Source organism: Pocillopora verrucosa, chromosome 4 (genome assembly GCF_036669915.1).
Source record: "Pocillopora verrucosa isolate sample1 chromosome 4, ASM3666991v2, whole genome shotgun sequence".
NCBI lineage: Eukaryota > Metazoa > Cnidaria > Anthozoa > Scleractinia > Pocilloporidae > Pocillopora > Pocillopora verrucosa.
Window position 1 is genome coordinate 17,917,129 of NC_089315.1, and position 20,735 is coordinate 17,937,863.

Here is a 20,735-nt window from a genome sequence, read left to right on the forward strand (position 1 = left end):
CATCCCATTCTTATTCAATTTTATTTTCTACGCGAATTTTTAGCAAAACTTTCTCAAGCAACCGCAACAGAGAAATGAAGCGTTTTAGCAGCGCACGCCGCCTTTATACTCGTTGGCAAGCTTGCTGTCGACATTTAAAAATTTGAAATAAGCAACCCTGATTGGTCAACGAGGTGAGGTCGCATCTTCGCTGTTTTTTGGTACCATAGTAATCATGCTATGTCATACGTTGATCATGTGAATGCCTGTTTCGAAATACCGCCATGAGACGTTTCCAAACTGTTTCTAGTGCCACATTCGAAAGTATATAAATATATACATGCGAACATAATCATCATATTGCACGTGAAAATCATGAAGGGGAAATAGTGCAACAAAGGCATTTTTTGTCCAGTGTTGATATTAAGTCTACTGATCACACCAATCCCAACATAATGTTCAAGCGTAGCCCTCAGTTTTGTTTGCGCTTTCAGGTTATAAGTGCGCAAAGCTATTGGCGGCGAAGCCTTGAGCTATAAAACCATCGCCCCTGCATTTGCGCACACAGCTGACAACTAAACAGGCTTGCATTTCACGGAAAACATTTGATCGCTTTTCTGGTGAGGACAAGTTGAGAGATAAAAAAGAGCATCGTTCCCTTGTTATGTGAACTCTGCATTCGGCTTCACACGATTTTGAGTTCGATATATCTGGATGAGATATAATATTGGGAATATTTTTTTCTTTTTTTTTTACCTTTTCCTCGTTCAAGAAAGTCTGCGTGTTTTCAAGCTATTGTATAGTTGCGTTTGATGTCTACGCAATGCGTTAATTCACTTCAGCTTGATTATGACTGCTAGAACCACGTGCTGTACAAAGGCTTAGTACACCTTCCTGGAAGCATAAAATTTATTTTAACCGGTCAAAAGATTTTGTAATTGAGTTTTTAAACATTGTGGCCCAAACCGTCACGGCATTTTGGTTATCAGACGCCGTAGCTCGTGAAAAATGCTTTCATTATATGATATTCGCCCATGGCTCACCTTTAATTGATTCGAAGTGTTGAAGTATTCAGTATTTTCAGGCGAATGAATACACCACATTAAACACTAGATTAGGGACTTATATGCTGTCAATCCATAGATGCAACTATTATAGACTCTCAGATACTACCCCTGCTGTTACCGGTTCATCATGCGATCCCTACTCTACTGACAGACGTTCAAAATTCAAAGATTTTATTTTCTTCCTTTTTTTGTGTGTCAAGTTCTCTTGTTATTTATTGTAATTATTATCCATTGCTCTCTTAACCATAATCCTAACTAGCTTAAAATTTTTAGCCACCGATATTTCATGCGATAAATTAATATGCAGCTTTTTGCAAAGTAAATGAAACGGACGAAATGAATTTAAGCAGGAGATCCGAGTATTCACCGATAAAAATCTTTGAGTAGTCGCATTACTAGAAAATATCTAGATTTGGTGCTGTGAATGGAACAATCTCGTAGAATTCTCGCAAAAGCGCTATGCGCGGAAGGCACTCAAGCAGGAGCCCATCGATGGGCTCCTGACTCAAGTGATCATTTTGATTCCCGAAATAATAGGCAAATGCTTCCTAGATAGGAAAAAAAATGTTCAAAACTGTGCGATCTTTACTTCACCATGACCGCAATAAAATCACCTCCATTGTTAACGCTGCTGACACAAACCACAGACATTTTGATTCCGCCCGAGTTGCAGTTTAAATCGGGCGCGGGCGGAGGAGGAACGGGATCAACCATCCCAAATCCATACTACCCTGACCCCTAGGGTAATTCGCAGGTTTATGTTTCCTGAACGGAATCATGGGTAGTGTTATTTAGAAAATGGCGGAAAACATCTTGAATCTTTTAGTAACATCTTGGAGAAAATTCGCAAGTAGTTAGAATTACGGGTGAACCTCCAGCGAGGTTCAATAATGCCTAAACCTGAAAATAGTAAGAAACGGAAGAGAGAAAACAAGAAAGATGAAGATCTCACCAGGAAAAAGGGAAAATCGAAAGGAAACGATGAACAGACTAATCCTAGATTAGAGGTGGACAGCAACAATGTCGCCAATCTACCTTATGAAGAACAGCAACAGATTGATGATATAGATGAACAGTTGGAGGAAAATGCGGCTAGGAACAAGTTAACAACGATTAACGTGAAGAGTATTTTGCACGTAAGACTTTTGTTGTGTGATGTTTTAGGCACTGAATAGTACGTATGGTGTTTGTAATCAGCCCCGACACTTTCTCCATGTACATGTGCTACGATGAGTTTCTTTCAATGTTTTCGTTTAAGATACCTTTTCTGTTAAGTGAAAATACTGAAAAAATTGGTGCTTGGGGCAATTTGTTCCAAAGAAGATTAATAACCTTTAACTACCATTGATTGTATTTATTGTCCATTCAAACTTAAATTAAATTTTATGACAGCCGTTGTATGAGCAGTTTGAATAAATGTAACATTGTGACCTTCAAGGTGGAATAAGTTACCCTTACTGAGATATAAACAATTTTCTCTGATTCTCGAAATTCTCTCATCTGGTTGGTTTTTATATTCATACATCTACAGCATGTTGTATCAGACAAGAGAGTGCTTGCAATGGTGAAAAGCGTGGCTGGTGAATTTGAGAAGGAGGAGAATGAAGTTACTCCAGGCAGTACTCCTGGAAACCCTGATATAGAGCTGGATTTTGTAAGAATTTGAAATAAATTTTTGTAATAGATAAGAAAAATTGTCAAATTTTGTGCTTGAGATTGTAATCTTTTGGTCTTAACATGGGATAAAATAAAAGGTCTGCCTTTTTTTGCATGTGAGGAATCACACCTTTAGGTTTTGGATTACATGCTTCCATGCTCTTCCCCTGAGCTACAGAGAGCTCTATAGTATTCTCTTTTTCAGATGGTAGCCTGTATACATGTAGTTTACTGCCTATAGTAGTCCTCTTATTACCACCTAAAATCACTCAAGATTCCTGAACACTGGCTCCCTAAGTGACTCACATTCTCAATTATTAATTTTACTTACTCTGTCATTTTTCTTTGAACAATATTCTGTTGCCCATCCAATGAGACATGTACTGTTAAGTAGAATTATGTTACTTTCTTCCTTCATACTTACTAATTTTTAATTATTTTTATCAGGAACCAAAAATGACCAGGCTAAAGAGAAAACAGACAAACCAAGGTGATCCAATTGCTGTTTTGGTAAGATATTAGTTAAAAATTTTAAATGAAAAACGTTTTTAGTAAAATTTTTTTTTATATCAAGTACCATCAACAAGCAAGACTAGAGGTCTTCAAAATTAGTCTCTGAAAGCACCAATTTTCTTAATGATTTTACACCACAAGAGTCATTAGCTGATCAAACTTTGCAAACATTTTAAGTTGAAAAGTTTGAGTTTTCCAAATTTTGGATAAAGATTGCTTTGCTTGTTTGGTTTTTACCTTTCATGGTACACTCTATGTCAGGTTACATACATCTTTTTAACACTACATCTTTACATTTCTGAACTGTTTTTCATACCCTGACATGGAACAGTCAAGTTGTCTGGGAGAATCAGAATCATGACTTACATGTAGCATGACCCTGCATCTCTTTCATATTACTTCATACACTTCCATTACAGGCATCCCAGTCACCCATGAAAGACTTAAGAACACAGCAGATATCCAGAAAAAAGGTATGAAATACAAGTCTCATAACACCTGCTGCAAGTAGAATTATTATGGTTATCAAGGTATTTACAGGTGTATGCAATGAAAAATCAAATGCTTGTGAAAAAATACTTTGGCGCAAAGAGACTTGTTGGATACTTTTTGGAAATTGGAAGCAAACTTGTTGAGCATTGCAGTCAAAGTCTTGTCTGCAAATTTAAGATATTAGCATTGTAATAAAGGTATCGTACAGTGATTGTCCAAAGGGAGGTTAGATTCTTTGTCCATGGAAATGTCATGTTTTGAAATGAATTTATTAGGTCATAATGGGTAAACACTCATAATATTAAAATAACATTTTGCTTTTACTTTCCATGCTTTGTTTTGAAATAATTGCTATAACAAGGTCCTCAACAAAAAACAGTTTAAAATCATTTTAACCTGAAATCTATATTTAATTTACAATAGTGGATATGCATTGAATTATCTCTTACCATTAAATTTCAAAAAAGAGTTATGAAGTGTTATTCTCCTAATGAGATACATTTTCCTCCAATCATTTCCAGTACCTGCTAGATAAAAAGTGTCTACAGTGCAACATTGTGAAATATTGACCAGTCTTTAAGTTGTAATCCTGTTCTATGCAGCTCTATGAAAGGGGTTTTTTTATTTTTAATTAAGCAAGTACACACTTGTCTGCAGAGCAGCCCCATTTCAAACTACCCAGTTGTATTCAACAAATAGTTGGTTTAAAGCTGATTGGTTGCTTATAATTATTTTGTTTGGGTTTACAACATGATTGTGCTATTTGATTCAATGAAACATTTGTCAATTTTCTTTCTTTTTTTTTTAATTATTTGTTTTACAGGAGATTCATTTCACAGAGTTGGAACTTCCAGATTCATCATCTGATGAGGAATACAATCCAGAGGAGGAAGAGGTCATTGATAAAAGTGCATTTATATGTACAATCTGCAATAAATGTGTAGATGTGTAGAGATAAGTTCTTTTCTGGTGCAGGATTCTTGCACCACTATAAGCACCACTCAAATCCTGTCTAGTGGTTTATAGGCATAATGACCTACAAAAATGTTTTAATTCAAATTTTTGCATGTTCTTATGACGTTCCACATGGGTTTTACAAAGTAAACCAAAAGAAAGAGTCATCTGTTGATTTGTCGATTTTCTTTCTTTTTTTTTTTGCAGGATGGAAGTGATGAAGACACGGAAAGCTGTGTATCTTTTACAAGGTAATACTTCACATGTTTATCCTATTGCCTATCTTCTTGATAATTGTCTGGAGGACTTTTGCACATGTTTATGGCTGGAAAATTATAGGGGTTGCTTATCAATAACCAAAAGCAGCTTCTCCTGGTTGTCAGCATGTGGTCAATTCTGACCCTTTCACTCTCAGGATCAAAGTGTTTATTCTTAGCACTGTCTAGCATTTATTACTTATAAATTAAGCTCAGAGAATGTGGTGTTTAATTTCTTCTTGTCACCTGTTTGCTTGAAATTGTGTTGAGATTTAAGGAGGAATTCCATTTCAATCAACATTGGGAATAAAAGGGCTAAAGCAGGTACATCAGAATACTCTGAGTCATATTCAGTGACATGTTCTAACTGCCTTGAAGGAGTCTGCAAAATAATTATTTACTGAGGGGAAAATATACTGATTAATTAACTCATAATAATAATGATGATAGTAATAATATTATTGTCAAATTATTGTTATGGATGATAATTATATTACTGTAGCCAAGTTGGAAACAGGATGGCCAAGAATTGAATAGATTTTAAAGTGATTAAAAAAAAACTTGAGAAATTTTAATAGGATTAAAAAAACATTATCTATTGTAGCTTTAGAAAGTTGTTTGTTATCTTTATTTTAGTGACATTGCCTCACCTCAGTTACCAAGCACACCAGAAAGGCAAAAAACGGATGATACAAAGGACAATAACAAACAATCAGGGAAAACAGGTAACACTTTTAAACTTTATACTGAAAGTATAAGTCATAACTACCAAGTTGTACGAAGTTAAACAAGTTTGAATTTATGCAATAATTCCATGAATGATATGATTGTTGGTGGCTTTTTCAGAAGGTGGACACACAAAAACTTTTTCCATTTACTAATAACAACTTGTCCCTTTGTGTGTGGTTGTTTTATTAGCCCCACTAACTCTGATACCAACCATGTATATTCCTTTTCCATATCAGTGACAAGATCACTAAGTAAAAAGCTTTCAGAGGAACCATTCAAAGTTCCTTATCCAGTGGCAGCAACTAACTCAGCTCCACCTGATGAAGTATGTGATTCTGTTTGACTTATAAACATAATTTATTTCACTGTATTTATATGTACACTGTAGGTCAAAATTGTACATGTAACACTGATTTTATTGTCCGGCTCTATCTACTGAGGCAATCCTTAATTCTATACACGTGAACAGCAGGGTGAAATAGTTTTTTTACAATCATGTTTAGAAATTTGATTTAAAGTATGCATACCACTCCTTTTGCTTAAATACTAGATGAAGGTAGATGGATTATAAGGAAGATTAAATCAGGTCATTGTAGCTGTTTTCCTAACTGGATGTGGGGAACCTAAGGGAGGTTTATAGGGGCATTGTCAAGTACTTTTGCTAACTTGCATGGAGGTGAGCTGTGATTTGGTTGCTTTGGTGGCCTTGGTGACCATTCAACAGAAAAGCATTTATGTCTGTTTTCCCATGGAGGGTCACATGTGACCGCATGGGCTGAGGGAAAATTAAGGATTAATTTTGCATAAAATTTCAAGTGAAATTAATCCTTAATTGCTCAAGGACACTTACGATGAAGCCCTTTCAAATGCCACCACAAATGTCAAACAAACATAACTGACTAATAGATTCAATGAACATTTTATTTTCAAAATACAGTTTACAACATTACACAGCTTCATTCAGTTAAATTACAATCAACGAATCATGCCTTCTGTCTCACTGAATCAGCATTCAGTAATTTTGTGATAAGTTGTGTTGCCAGCCAAGTTTACTTTCTTTCTCTTCCTTCTGTCTCAAGGAGATTATTGTTTTGGAAGAAGGTGACTTGATAGCCAAAAGAACTCGCTCCCAGCTCCCACTTGAGGACATCCCCCTTGAAAAAATTGAAGGTAATGCGTTAGGGCTGAATTTGCTTATTTGAATGTCTTGTTCAGTTAACAGAGACTGATTGACTGATGGTCTTCTGTTGTCATTGACAGCGACATTCCAGCCACCAGACTTCACTGCTGACATGTATGACACAATCAAGGAAGATGATTTGGACTTTGAAGATATAGAATGGCAGAAATGGCTTCAAGGACTAATAAACTCAGGTGCAGTTCCTATACATGCCAGTTGTGTTTCTCAAAATACAAACTTACATGTATGTTTACGTGGAGTACTTTTATTAGTTTCTTTCAATAGGAGACTGGTTCTTTGGTGTTCTTTAGAGCTTGCATGTAAAATAAATACTTAGGCTTTGAGCACTGGCCAGAAACTTTTGGCATGTTCTCTATGTGAATAGCTTGTCCTGTTTGGAATCTGCATGACACAAATCCTTTTGACAAGCTCAAAATTGTCCAATGTATTGTAACAAGAAGGAGCCTGGTAAATGTGGAAAGGCTTAAATCTCCTTTTTAACCTTTGTCAATTCTTCATGCAAAATTCTGAGTTTAGTTTAATAACATCTTATAGATATGAAGGGGATGTGCCTGTCAATTATGCATTTGTTTGGTTGAAGATCTTTCCCAGTTTAAAGCAAAGCAGGACCTTTTCAGGCTTTTAGGACAGCTCTTTTTTGTGCCATAATGTTATCAATCCCAGACCAGGGAAGTGAATGTCTGGGAAAGGGAGAATGAGGGGGTCTTATCAGTGGAAGAAGTCAAAAACACATTTATGATGTTTTTTTTTTCCTTTCCATTTTAATCCCAGATGAAGTCTGTGGTGAAGAGGATCATGAAGACTCTGAATACAACTTTATGGCTGAAGATCAAAGAGAAGAAAAAGAGGAATATAGAAATGACAGGGCTGTCAGAATTCCACGTAAGTGATGTTCAAGCTTCTCCCTTCAAGCTTCTCCCTTTAAATTTGTTTAATTGAAAATAAAATGAAAAAAAAGTACTGAGTTATTGGAAGATGGGCAGGAAGACTTAAATAGATGACTGAAATAAATGACTTAAAGAAGAGGGGATAGAATGTTTTCTTACTCATTTTCATCATGGTTCATACAATTTTTGTTTGTTAAAGGAAAACATTAGAATTGGAGCAATTTATTAAATAGTAGTAAGTAAAGGTAATAGGACTTAGTGGAGTCCAATTCGGTCTGTAATCATACTATTGATAACAAAATCAGATGACCGCGAGGTTAAGTTATCTGAAATCCAGCTTGTTGTGGGTATATCTAGTAGGAAAGAGGATATGAAAACTTGTCTGCCCAGCAAGGAATTTTACTTGCCCAGGGCAATCACTTAATAGATTTTCTTTTTTAAACCTTGTTCAAGAGTATATACATAGCAGGATCCTCAGAATTATTAAAACACATAGGAATAGAAGTTTTCATTTTCTTTATTTTGTTAAAATGTTGATTTTTAAATGTTAGTGCATGTGTTTTGGTGATTTTCAGAGAAGGAAGTGAATGAATTACTTGAAGAATTGCTGAAAGATGTGAGTAAACAAGTCATGTAATATTGTAGTGCTCTAACAGGAAAATTATCAGTGACTTGAAAACAGCTGTGTGATATGTTACTAGCCAGGCCTGTGAAGTGTTTTAACTGTTTTTATTGGCATTGATACCATAAATTAAAGGAGTGGTGGAGCTCACTGTTGTTTATTGGAGTTGTGCTGTATTTTCATTTAAATCATGAATTCATTTAAAATGGCAAAATGGAAACAATCTCCTCTTCAACAAATACACTCTATGTGGCCATGTTTCAGTGCAGAAATAGATCACAGATGACATCAAGATGTAGTAAAAACAAAAAAGTGGCTACAAGGAGCAGCCGAGTTTGACACTGATGGTCTTACCACATTTTGACCTCATCTGTGATCTGTCATGCTACAGTTTCACACCTAAATGGAATCTATTTGCTTTATCTAATGAGAGGCAAAATGTTGTTAATGGTGAAGTCTTGTATGGGTCTGTTCTCCAGCAGATCATAAGTACAAACCAATTAAAGCAGGTGTATAATTCAGCTTATCCTACAATGATTTATACCCCATTCTTTTATGGACTTTCTATGTGCCAATTCATTTACTCCTAAAAAGTCAGGACACATCTCCTTGATTCACTTGACTATGCATTCAGAGAGGATGTAGGTTTTTATTTTTTATTTTTCTTCTTTGAATGTATAGTATGACGAATTTGAAGATGTGCGGTGTTTAGATGAGGAGGGTAAAGATATCAGTTACCTGGAACTGCTCAACGTCAGGTGAGTTTCAATTCTGACATCATTCTCTACCAATATCATTTAGTGCATTCTTATCTTCCTTTTGATTGGTGAAGAGTTCCTCGCGTGAACTGCCTTTAAACAACGTTCTGGTAATTTGTAACATCATCAGTGTTTTGGTGAAATGAAATTTTGTTCATGAGTAGTATTTTCTACCCTTTTCTTCTTTGCTACTCTAAGCAATTGCCATCTCTTATAATGGCACTGCGAGTTAATTTTTGATTCATATTTGAAATCATTGAACATCTACAGGTCCTCCATTGAGGAAAATGTGACACTACTCAATACTCAACAGTTGGAGAGACTCACCGAACAACTGCAACAGGTAGGCTCCGTTATCATGCTACTATTACATATTGTGGAGCCAGCCTGGAGAGGCAAGGTCACTCAATTTTCCGGCAAATATGATGGGTTCACGCAGTCAGGACTGCTTCGGTTGTTTGGTGGCAAAATCAGAAGAGAAGCAACTTTGCAGAAAGACATCCCTTCTTCGGCTGAACAGTATATTTCTAGTGCTCTAGACTATGCTTTTAGCAGAGTAATTTAGCTTTCTCGACTGAGTTGTTAACGTAACTTAGTCACCGTAAAGAGTTTCCAAGCTGACGTTTCGAGCGTTAGCCCTTCGCCATTCGCTCTGACTAAGGGCTAATACTCCAAACGTCAGCTTTGAAACTCTTTACGACGGCCAATTTACCTCATCAACTCAGTTGATAATACTAAATTACCATGTTACACTCTCCCACCGACATAGCACCTCAGTTTCTTTAGAAACTTATCTCATTTATGTTCCTAGCAGTCTTGATGCAGTCTTTAGGTGGCCAATATGTAAGTCGTGACTGAATGGTGTCGATAAGGTGCAATCTACAAATAGCTTCTGCGACATATCTCCCCTTCGTGAGGATACTTCCCAACCCCTCCCTCTTCCCCCCCCCCCCCCCCCACCTTTGAGGTAATTCAGATTCCACAGAATCCAGTTCAAGACAACCCTAATGGGTTTTTATACAAATAAAGAAAATTTTAACAGTTTGTGAACAATGATTAACGTGAGTAGTCATAGTATTTCTTTTCCCTCTGGGCCATAGCTCTGGTGGGAAAAATATGCAAAAGTTTGCTGTAACAATTTACTCTCAATTTCCTTTTTTTTTTAAGCATTTGCAACTCCTGACACAGATAAACCTGATGGCTCGAGAAGACGAGAGCCTGCATAAAGAGGCTGAGCTAACTCGCGAGTATGTCAACGAACTAAAAAGTTTCCAAGACAGAGCATCCAATGCACAGCTCATCAGAGGACTAGGGGATGGTGTTGTACATAACTCAGCATTTACCTTCTCAGGACTGGAGGAAGCTGTTGAGTAAGGCATTTAGTTTAAGCCTTTACCTCTTAAAAGTGGTCATATATTCCTTGTTAGGTGCCAAGGGCAGCCAGTAATAAGCTTTTAATAGGCCCGAATGTGAATGTGCATGTAATTGTGGTAGTGTAGATCTTCGTGGTAAATACGGTATAAATGTAAATAATGTAAATATGGTATAAATACAGTATGTAAATACCTTACGGTAGTACGGCACGCCTTGGATCAAATATCGGCTGATGGTTGGAGTCAAAGGTCAGGTCAGGTCAGGTCGGGTTAAGAATCGGAAGGCCCTGATTCGTGGAGCTTTTCCTAGTTACAGAAACATGAAGTGATTACTGAGGAGTACACCTACACCTACACCTACTCCCCTGTATAGGATGTTAGTCCATCACAGAGTTATACCCCAGCACTTCCTGACCGGAGGCCAAAATCTGCTGTGACATCGTTACCTGGAGCCCTGTTCTTCAAATACCCGACAACTTAAAGGGCCTGTAAAAGTAGATTTTTCCTAGCTGGGTCTCATTCAAGATATAGAAATGAACGTTTTGCAATTGAAACAACAAATGTATGGCGAGGAGAAACAGGATGGGCTGATGTTTAACCAAGGCTCGCATTATTATTCCTTTGAATGAAATCTAAAATTATTACTCCGGACCCATAAATCGATGGAACTTTCGAGAAACAGGCGCCTGGGCCGAGAGAGTAAAAAGTGTTTTTACTCTGAACATAACTAAGTAATCAGGTCAGAACTCGAACCCGGTCCTTTGCAGCTAGTGTGAAGTGCACTGACCGCTGGGTCACTGCAGTTATTTTATACAAATTTTTCTTAAGTGAGCAAGGGATGGGTAATGCGTTTAGGAAGAGTAAAGAGGAGGTTAAAGTAGTGAGGAACATTTGGTTTTCAGAAAGGGAAATTGTAACATTTTGCAACCTGAGTTGTTGATGTGAAGTAAAATCAACTTTTTTCCTACTATCTTCCGTAAGGATTGCAGCAATGATAGTGAAATGAACTCAACATGTTAACTGTTGCAGAATTGTTAACAGCGCCTATGTTACGAAGCGAAGAACTCCAAGTCCTCGAAAATGTAACGTGCCCAAAAAAGACGGCAAAGCTGCTGCCAAGAAAGCTAAACGCTCGAAACTTCTCACGGACGATCTTCTCCCATCGCCATCGGATACCAACATCCAGATGATGGCCACTTTTAAAAGTGTGTTCCGTTTTATTGAGCTTCTTCCTCATCATAACCTGTTACCAAGAACGGGTGACACGCCTAAGCAGCTCAATGGACTCAGGGTGAAGTTCTCTGACGCTGAAGACAACCTTTTGGCTCTGGGTATGAAGCAACATGGTAAAAGGTGGGAGCTTATCCAAGAACACCTGCTGCCAGTCAAGAGTCCTAAACAACTGCAGATACGCTGCAAAAATCTGCTGTCAGCCCGTGCTCCAGAGAACATTGTCAAGTACTACCGTAGAAACAAAGTGCTGTGGGAATTGCCAGTTAAAATCAAAGTGTCTTCAGGTAAAACTGAGGGTCATTCCGTAATAATGTTCTGCACATCTTTGCTGCGCATATTTTCGCACGCAAAGCTCGACTTTTCTCAAAGTCTTGGCGACCTAAAATAATAACATGGTCGCCAGGAAAAAAACACTCGTTGAAACTCGTAGTAGAAGAGTGGCGAATTTCTAACTTCTTGCGGGTATGTTGTAGTTGGCATGATAATCTCTCTGCGCAAGGCAGGTCGAACGTGGTTTGTGGATCATTGCTGTTAGACTCTTGCTTATCCTCGTTCCTTTCGGGAAATTTCCAATTGAATGTCAAAGGTATGCAACCCAACAGAACACAGTGACCCGGGCCGAGGCTGGAACTCAGACCTTTCAGTCCATAGTCCAGCGCGCTAACCACTGGATCACGTCCTTTGCGTTTCCCTTAATTCCACAGGTAACACTGACTGCAATATGAATTGTTGGAAATTATTTTTTCAGAATTTAGCAGCCGTCGACCGCGTGGGAGGGAGTCAATGGAGCCTGAATGGCTGATTAATTATAAAAAGAAGCAGAAGGAGCGGCGTGAAAGTCAAGAAAGGAGAGAGGCCCTGGCCATTCAGCAGAGCCTGGAGGGTGCAGCTTATGGCCGACCAATTGCACCTAAACTCACCGGAGGAACGTGTGCTTTGGCGTTGCCGACTGTCTCGCCTACTGGAGAGCAGGGGAAGGTGACTTGGGTGGCTGTACCAAGAAGTGTCAGCCCATGGAATGTAGTGACGCAAATGAAACCACTTGAAGATGTGTCTAAAGGTGGAGATTCTTTGCCTGAACCCAACGTGATAAGTGCTTGTACATCTCCAGACGTTAGGTAGGTTGTGTAATTGATAAGATCTATTATTCCTTTTAGTATCCCAAGAACTTTTCTGAGTAAAACATTGTAGTAATGATTAGTGGAAGATTTGTCTGTATTCTTAACTGATGGTTTTGTTTAGGTCGAGGATGCGTTTGTCCTCACATTTTTCATGGTAGTTACCTCATTGTTTCCGGTCTGATAGAGCATCGAGACTAGCGTGGAATCACTTTTGTTCAAAGCCGTTGACTCACTAGGCGACTTTTTTCTTGCCGATTGCGGCGATCGGCGAAATTAACCAAGTGTACGCAGTACAGAGAGAGCATAGAGCTTCCCTTACTAGACATACCATATAACGGCGATTTTTAGACGCCTTGCCCGTTCCGGCGATGTTCCATCCAGTGAGATTACTCAAGGTTTAGGAGTTACGACACTCAATCAAAAGGCGTTCAACTACAGTGAAACCATTCATCTGATGATCCCAACTGAAATGAGTAATTTTGTTTGTGTCCGGGTTATGTTTGGACTCTGTGCTTTTACTGCAATTGACTCTTCATTTATTTTGGTCTTTTTCTACAATCTCGTAGTCAGGTTGGTATTACATTTATGTATTTTATCGATTTTATTGTAGTATCTGCCATGAGAGTGTCAGTCAAACAATTGAGAATCATGCGCCATCACCAGCTGTAACAGAAGAAGCAGAAGCCGCTGATGATGTCATGAAAACCACCTCACCAGTGAACGAGGAAACTGTTGAACAAACACAAGGCATAGCAGGACAAGGAGCAAGTGTTCCTTCTGTAGAACGTGATCTTCAGTCGGCGAGTAACACTACGATTGTGAAAGAGACTAATGAAAGTAACAAAGAGAATGTCTTGAAGGAATCAACGGATAAGGCAATTTCGGAGACTGCCACTAACAAGCCTGCTACAACGTCCAAGAACAAGACATCGCGTGACAAAAACGGAGGTGGTGTGACTGGTAGTCGTGTGACGTCAAAGTCACACATCTCTGGGTCTGAGAGCGGAGGAAATTCAGTTGGAACGTCGCGTAAACCCACTCCAAATTCACAAGCGAGCTTGGCGGGAAATTATATTCTGGAACCTGATCCAAAGGTAAAAATAGCACTGATAATGTCGTGTTTACTTTGTATACGTAAATCTTCCATGCAAGGGTTGCACGGGAAGATTTACCAATGGGATGCTCGCACCAAATAGTTCTCGTTTGAAATTCTTCCTCAGTGTTGATTTGATTTGATTTGTTCAAGAGAGCAACAGATCGTAGGCGAGAACACTGATGATTTTTTTGGAGGTCTTTTAGCCGTGGAATGAGCAGGATGTACTTTTCTATGTCCTAACTTATGTGAGTTTTATTTTCTTATTATTTCAGGTCATAAACCGAGCACATGCATTTGCGGAAAGTTTTTTAGCCAAAGTTAAGGTAAGATTGAAAGGATTTAGAATCCTCAGTTTCATACGACGTATTCCTTTCACCCTTTACACCCTAACATCAGTATGCGTATTCTCCATTATATTCTCTATATATTTTCCTAACCTGCTGACAAGGAGAATTTGTTTAACAATCAAGAACTTCTTTATTTGGTGATCATCTCCTTTATTCTCCTGACCTCAATGTTCGATTCAGGGGGGATACTGATGGGAGAAATTAGATGCTTATCACTCTTAGGGGTTTAAGGGTTAAGCTTGATTTTGATATCGCGTATGAAGAAAGTATCGCTGTCTTTGTAATTTTTCTCCCATACAACAGGCGATAGAACTCTCTTCTTTGTTTATTTTAGAAACAGCTCGTGGATGATTCTGCAACTTATGAGGAATTCCTTCGGACACTTGCGACGTCTTCTGCTGAGCAATGTTCACCAGTCGAGGTATGCTTCACTGCTCATCGCTTAGCGGACAAATAACCGTGAAGCGCACAAAACTGCCAGTTGCGCAGGGTATTCCATAATCAGTATCAGTCTACAGTAGTGTGAAATTGTTGAGCTGAATTTTTTTCCTGTCATTTACTTTGTGCTGCATATGAAAATAACCTGAATTGATCAGTAAAGGGAAAGGATATTGCTTGAATCTAAGCAACAATCAGCTTTCCTTCATTTTTGCTTGATTTTTCTCTTATCGATTTTTTCTTCCAGCTGTACAGGAGGATTGAGGTAGTGTTGGCTCAGTATCCGGGTCTTGTGGAGGATTTTGTAGGATTTCTAGAACCTCATCAAGCGGTGGAAGCAGGCGTGGTGAGTTAGATGTTTGACTTTTACCGAAAATTGACGACGTAGGCACGTCTTCGTTTATGAACAGTGTCGTCTTCATAGTTACATGTATGTTTCTTTAAGCTGCCAAGTGGGAGACATTGTGCCCCAACAGTGAACGCGCCGGGTTCTGGGTCGAGAAGTCTGGGTTCGAGTCCTGGGAGGGTCGTTTGTAAGGTTCTAGCAAGGACACTTTCTTGTCACAGTGCCTCTCTTTACCCACGAGTGTTAATGGTTACCCGCAAACTGTCAACATAACCTGGCAAACTGTCAAAGTAACCTGGCAAACTTTCAAGGTAACCTGGCAAACTTTCAAGGTAACCTGGCAAACTGTCAAAGTAACCTAGCAAACCGTTAAGGTAACCTGGCAAACCGTCAAGGTAACCTGGCAAACTGTCAGGGTAACCTCACTTGTATAAAAGTAGTATGGGCCACTTGGTTTGCGTGCACAACTTGTGGATATGAAGCGCACATTTAAACTGACTAACAACGTTTTTCGTGTGTCTTTTCGACTTATGACTATTATTTATTCGCATTGTATTATTTCCTTCTCAGTTTATGGCAAACTCGGAGTTTGTGAGGGCCAGGACATTCCTAAGGAAATTAGAGGTATACCTTAAGTTATATTTTCCTTTCTTATTATTACATCTTTGTTTTGAAAATGAGCCGATCTTGTAAGTAGAAATTTATTTTTCGGTCTTTCTTAGGGACATAAGGATTGAATGTTCTAATTAAGTAAGAAATGTATTTTTTTAATTTGAAGGTGCACTTCCAGCGGAGTCCTTCACAGTTCAGGAAAATCATCAACGCTTTCGATTCATGGAATAAGAAATTAGTGAAAGATCCTTTGGAGGTACATCAGAGAAAACTATTTTGCTTTGGTTCATTAACCAAAAGTAGGCTACTTCGTCCAGGTAAATTTTGTTTCAGTGTTCCACGTGTCTCTGCTGGCCATCATTGGAAAACTTACAAAAACTGCAATAATAATCGACGTGTCATCGAAAGTCGCAGCATTCGTAGATTTTCATATCCCATGTTTCTCTTTGGGGCTCCGACCCAGTCTTGGGCCCGCAAAATTTTCATGGTACAAAAATCAACTCTGCTGTTTTCATACCGTGTATGAATAAAGGCCTGTACAGAAGCAAATCGCTGATTGTTCACGATATTGTATGGACTTGCCCTCATGTTGTGTCGTGTAATATGTAACCCGGTTATTGTACATATAGTAGAGGTGTCATGCGTTATTGTTTTTATCGTTTCAGTTACGGCAAATCATTATTCCGATGTTAAAAGGACAGGTCCATCTTATTGAAGAATTCTACTCCTTTTTTGATGACTTGAAACCGCCCGTGTGGTAAGCGATTGTATGACCCTATAGTTCTGTGTGGTAAGGGATTGTATGACCCTGTATTTCCGTGTGATAAGGGATTGTATGACCCTATATTTCTGTGTGGTAGGGGATTGTATGACCCTGTATTTCCTATTTTAGACATAAAAAAATACGTTGTATGTTCTTCCTTTCATTTTTATAGTTCCGACGACGATTTTGAGGAAATTGAATTTGGAAGTGGAAGTGAACCAGAGGTATAGTAAAAAGTTTTTAGACTTCAGTAAAGCCAAAAAAAAAGTATAAAATGAGAATTTTTCGTAAATTGCACTGGAATTCTAATTTTGTTCTTTGTAAAGTTTTCTGTAAACAGATGAGGAGGATCGACAAACGTATCAGTTAAGGCCTATTTACACGGCACGACTTTGTCGCATGCGACAAGCTCACGACAGGCCTACGACATGACTTAAGAGTCGTAAGCGAGTTGTAGGTTTGATTTACACGAAACAATTCGTGTCGTAAGCCTATCGTAAGCTTGTCGCATGCGACAAAGTCGTATCGTGTAAATAGGCCCTTAGTGGGTGTGATCTTGAGTTAGAAATAAACTATTTTACAATATATAGCACTTAGAGGGGAGAATTTGAATTTAGATCTCAGGAGGGAGAACGCCTCCCCAACCATCCAGTGAAGGGATATGTGTTACTCAAGAGGACAACCTATGCCCCTCTAGGATTGAAAATAATAACACAGCCGTGCTTTGTTTCCTAAGGTAGATGACTTTGAGGAAGTAGTTATACCATGCTTTATGGAGCCCAAGAAAATCAAAGGCAGACCAGCCAAGGGAGACACTCAGCAAAAAAACTCGAACTCAAGAAAGGCAAGAAAGCCTTGTGCGACGGCGAAAGGAACAAAACAACAAGGAAATGTAAGCAAACAAATGGGAAACAGGAACAAAGCCAGTCAAGCGAAAACTAGTAACTCAGGTGGAAAGGATCTGTCAAAGGCGGAGGTTAAACATGACAATCTCACAGGGAAAATTCAAGAAGATAATGCAGCGAAAAACGTGAAGCCTTCCTCTGAAATGTCGGCAAATACAGAATCGGCTGAGGAGGGGAGTGGAATGGATGAGCAGAGAGCTGAAGTGAGCACACTTGAAGCACCTCTTTCTGTCACCACATCACTACAATCGGAAACTAGCAACGACAGCTTCCGCGGAGAGGAAGGCAGCTCCAACAATCCCGACTCTTTAAGCCTCGAACATGATGTACAAGGCGAGCGGAGAACCTCCGATAGCGAGGAACAAGAGGATGATGGGAATTCCGACATAGAGCATGACGGGTACGAAGAGGATGACGATGACGACTTTATGTATGGTGACGATATCGATGGCGACGTCATCAAGAGTGACGTAGACGCCGAGGCAAGTGGATGCGATAGCGATGCTGCAAATGTTGTGTCTGGTGGTGCTGTGGTACCAGCTAAGAATCTTCAACGTAGTCAAGACGGACAAGTGGTCCTGCTGTGGACAAAGTGAGTAATTTCTTTTCTTTTTCAGTTTTGTCGTACTGCATTTTTTGGTTCTTAGACCTTTTAAATTTTCTTTTGGACTCAAACAAATTTGAGACTTAGAGGTTTTTACATTAAATCGCGCTTGAATATTTTTGTCCTCATCCAATCGGTTGCAAGGAGTGGTTAAAGTCGTATCAAATCTTTAATGTGATTAAGAAACAGAAAGCATATTATCCCTCCTTTGAATTAGCATAATCTAGTCTCTGATTCATGACCAACTGGCTATCTAATTTCACCTTACATTTAGAGAGTGAAATATTAGGAATGACTGATCTTATTTTCTTCAACTTTCTTTAGGGAGGAAGACAGAGTGATATTACAGACGTGCCAAAAGATGGACGCTAAACCTGAAACTTTCGAACGAATTGCAAAGGGATTAGAAAAGAAATCAGCAGATGAGGTGGGTGTGCGGACTGCTGGCATTTCTCGTTCACTCTTCAGCCCCTGAGGACTTAATATAGGATAAAACCACGTATTTTGTTCAAGCAGCGAAATTTCGCAGAACTTCTCACTACGTTAGAAGGAAACTCTGCACACGCTGGTTCTACAGACTTGGACTATATACTTTCGGTTAACTTGACTTTATTCTTCACAATCCAACACTACACGTTCTGTCTTTCGACCTAACTCAATCCCATCTTTTTTGAGTTACAAAAATGCTATGTTCTATTAGCTACGGATACACACACCCAGATACGTAAGTCTGGAGTGGTAAGATAATTTAAGCTAACTTGACAAAGTTCCAGTTTTGTTTTACACATTCTTCAATGATTCGTGGCCGCTAATTTCCTGTTACATCGGCTTGCTCGACAATCATAGTGTTAATCTACGCATGCGGTTTTACTAGCGACTATTTGATTAAATACATCGTTGTTTAGTTTGTGAAGGCTCGATCACACGATGCCAGTTAATACTTCCTTTGACATTCCACAAATCAATGTTAGCGACAAGAAATAATAGCTTACTTAACCAACTACTAAATATACTGGAACAGGAAAACTTTCTTATGAGCACGTGCAAACCTATCACGACACGAAACATTTATCAGGAAAGAAACGAAATATTTCCAAGTTAAATTTGATTTTCCAGTGACAGTACCCGGAAACTGATATTTTCGAAAGTAATACCGAACCATTCAAAACAAGAGCACTCAACACGGGCAATTAAAACAAACAGTTTAAGGCAATCAACAATGAATAACAAAACATCAAGAGCAATCCGCAAAATATGTAAGAATTGTATCCCAGTCCTACGCAGCCGCTCTTAGGCTCGTCACGTAATTATTCGTCCCTATCACGCCTTCGTAGGGAGGAAAATTGCGTGACGAGCCTGAGAGCCTGTTCGCCTAGGAGGCTACACTACAGCAAAGTTTTCAAGTTACCACGTTATGATGACCATTTTTTTGTACTACTTGCAGGTGAAAAAGCGTTTTATGGATCTACTGAATCTCTTTAAGGCTAGCAGTGGAGAAGGAAATAGAGATTCAATAAACGAAGATTCTTGTAGTGAGGAGGAAGAAGACGATGACAGCGAAACTGTCGGTGAATCAGAAGGAGAACAGCCCCGCGACTAGCGGTGTCACACTTGTATTTAGTAACGCAATTGAGAGAGGGAACTCGTCACGCAATACGATTTTGTTGAGCTGGCAGCCATCTTCCTATGTAATTTGCAACTGAGATAAAGCTAGTGATGGGAACGTATAGTCCAACGATTGTAAGTTTGGTGAATCTGAAAGAAAATTCAAAATACTCCAAAAAAAGTCGGAAAGGACTTCGCGTGATGAATAGGTTTTCGTTACGGGTTTTTAAACGTATGTGCACATAAATTGAATGGGAGAATATAAATGGCCGTTTTTATGCAAGAGACGTTAAAGTTGTCTAAGACGTTAAAGTCGTCTCGAGACGACTTTAACATCTTAGACAACTTTAACGTCTCTAGCATAAAAACGGCCAACGTGATTTTTATCTTCTGAATATCAAAGTGCAATGCTGATCATTTAAAAATAATTTGAATTTAAAAAAAATAGGAATAGTAGCTGTAAAAAAACAAAAAAAAATAAAATCACTGAGGAGAAGTGAATTTCTCTGTATAATTGTAATCCTCTGGAAGACTACCACAACAACACTGTCAAACGAAAAGCTGGGATCTCGCACTTGCCTTTTCCGATGGAATTTTTTATTTCAAAGGAATTTTCTTTAGGAGCCATCTCTGCGAATCAAGGACTATCCTTAAAACGCACCAAAAACTGAGATACGCATAATTTTGTTCTTGCACGGTGAGACTTTCATCCTAAAATGTGTGGACGGGCTTGTAAATCTTCCCCAATTTACTTCAACTCCATAGATGATGGTGTTTAGAATTGGCTCTCGAGGATTCAAGGCCCATGGGATATGCGATTATCCCGTGGTAATAATCGAGAAACTTTGTATAACAAAATTGAGAACTTCAGCAAGCTTCTCTCCTTCTCTTCCTGTGAACATATGACAAAAAGTTCGCGAGTTCCCTACCTTTTGGACAGCGAGAAGCCATGCGCACCATTAGTAAGCGCGACGAGAGAAGTGAGTGGAGAACTTTGCACAGTGGTCGTTTTTCAAACTCTTTCTGAGGCACCATATTAGTTTTACCATGGAACTAAAGCTTAGGAGAAATAACCAGCTGGTCACTCGTGAAGAGAGAGAGAGGATAGGGTGTTGCATAACAAAACCGTGTTGGGTAGGGTGGGGCATGACTTGCATTGTATTTGTTATGACACTAC

The 20,735-nt window shown here is 38.8% G+C and overlaps 1 protein-coding gene across 1 annotated transcript; it reads left to right on the top strand.

The window, feature by feature from the left end:
* Positions 1 to 1,845: 1,845 nt before the first annotated feature.
* Positions 1,846 to 20,043, top strand: LOC131769174 (uncharacterized). Its single transcript, XM_059084925.2, has 28 exons — positions 1,846 to 2,182; positions 2,578 to 2,700; positions 3,150 to 3,212; positions 3,635 to 3,688; positions 4,531 to 4,602; positions 4,869 to 4,912; positions 5,555 to 5,643; positions 5,884 to 5,972; positions 6,727 to 6,817; positions 6,908 to 7,021; positions 7,620 to 7,730; positions 8,311 to 8,351; positions 9,039 to 9,115; positions 9,386 to 9,458; positions 10,283 to 10,485; positions 11,518 to 12,005; positions 12,470 to 12,839; positions 13,453 to 13,936; positions 14,211 to 14,261; positions 14,620 to 14,706; positions 14,971 to 15,069; positions 15,640 to 15,693; positions 15,848 to 15,937; positions 16,347 to 16,438; positions 16,617 to 16,668; positions 17,181 to 17,941; positions 18,278 to 18,380; positions 19,398 to 20,043. The coding sequence occupies exons 1-28, from the start codon at positions 1,937 to 1,939 to the stop codon at positions 19,551 to 19,553; spliced, it is 4,377 nt and encodes a 1,458-aa protein (XP_058940908.2). The 5' UTR covers positions 1,846 to 1,936; the 3' UTR covers positions 19,554 to 20,043.
* The last annotated feature ends 692 nt before the right edge of the window (positions 20,044 to 20,735 follow it).

Excerpts from the sequence above, each read along its gene's own strand:
- LOC131769174 (XM_059084925.2), top strand. The coding sequence starts at position 1,937 with ATGCCTAAACCTGAAAATAGTAAGAAACGGAAGAGAGAAAACAAGAAA. Across the intron at positions 12,840-13,452 it reads TGTACATCTCCAGACGTTAG|TATCTGCCATGAGAGTGTCA; the intron begins GTAGGTTGTGTA and ends ATTTTATTGTAG. Across the intron at positions 14,707-14,970 it reads AGCAATGTTCACCAGTCGAG|CTGTACAGGAGGATTGAGGT; the intron begins GTATGCTTCACT and ends TTTTTCTTCCAG.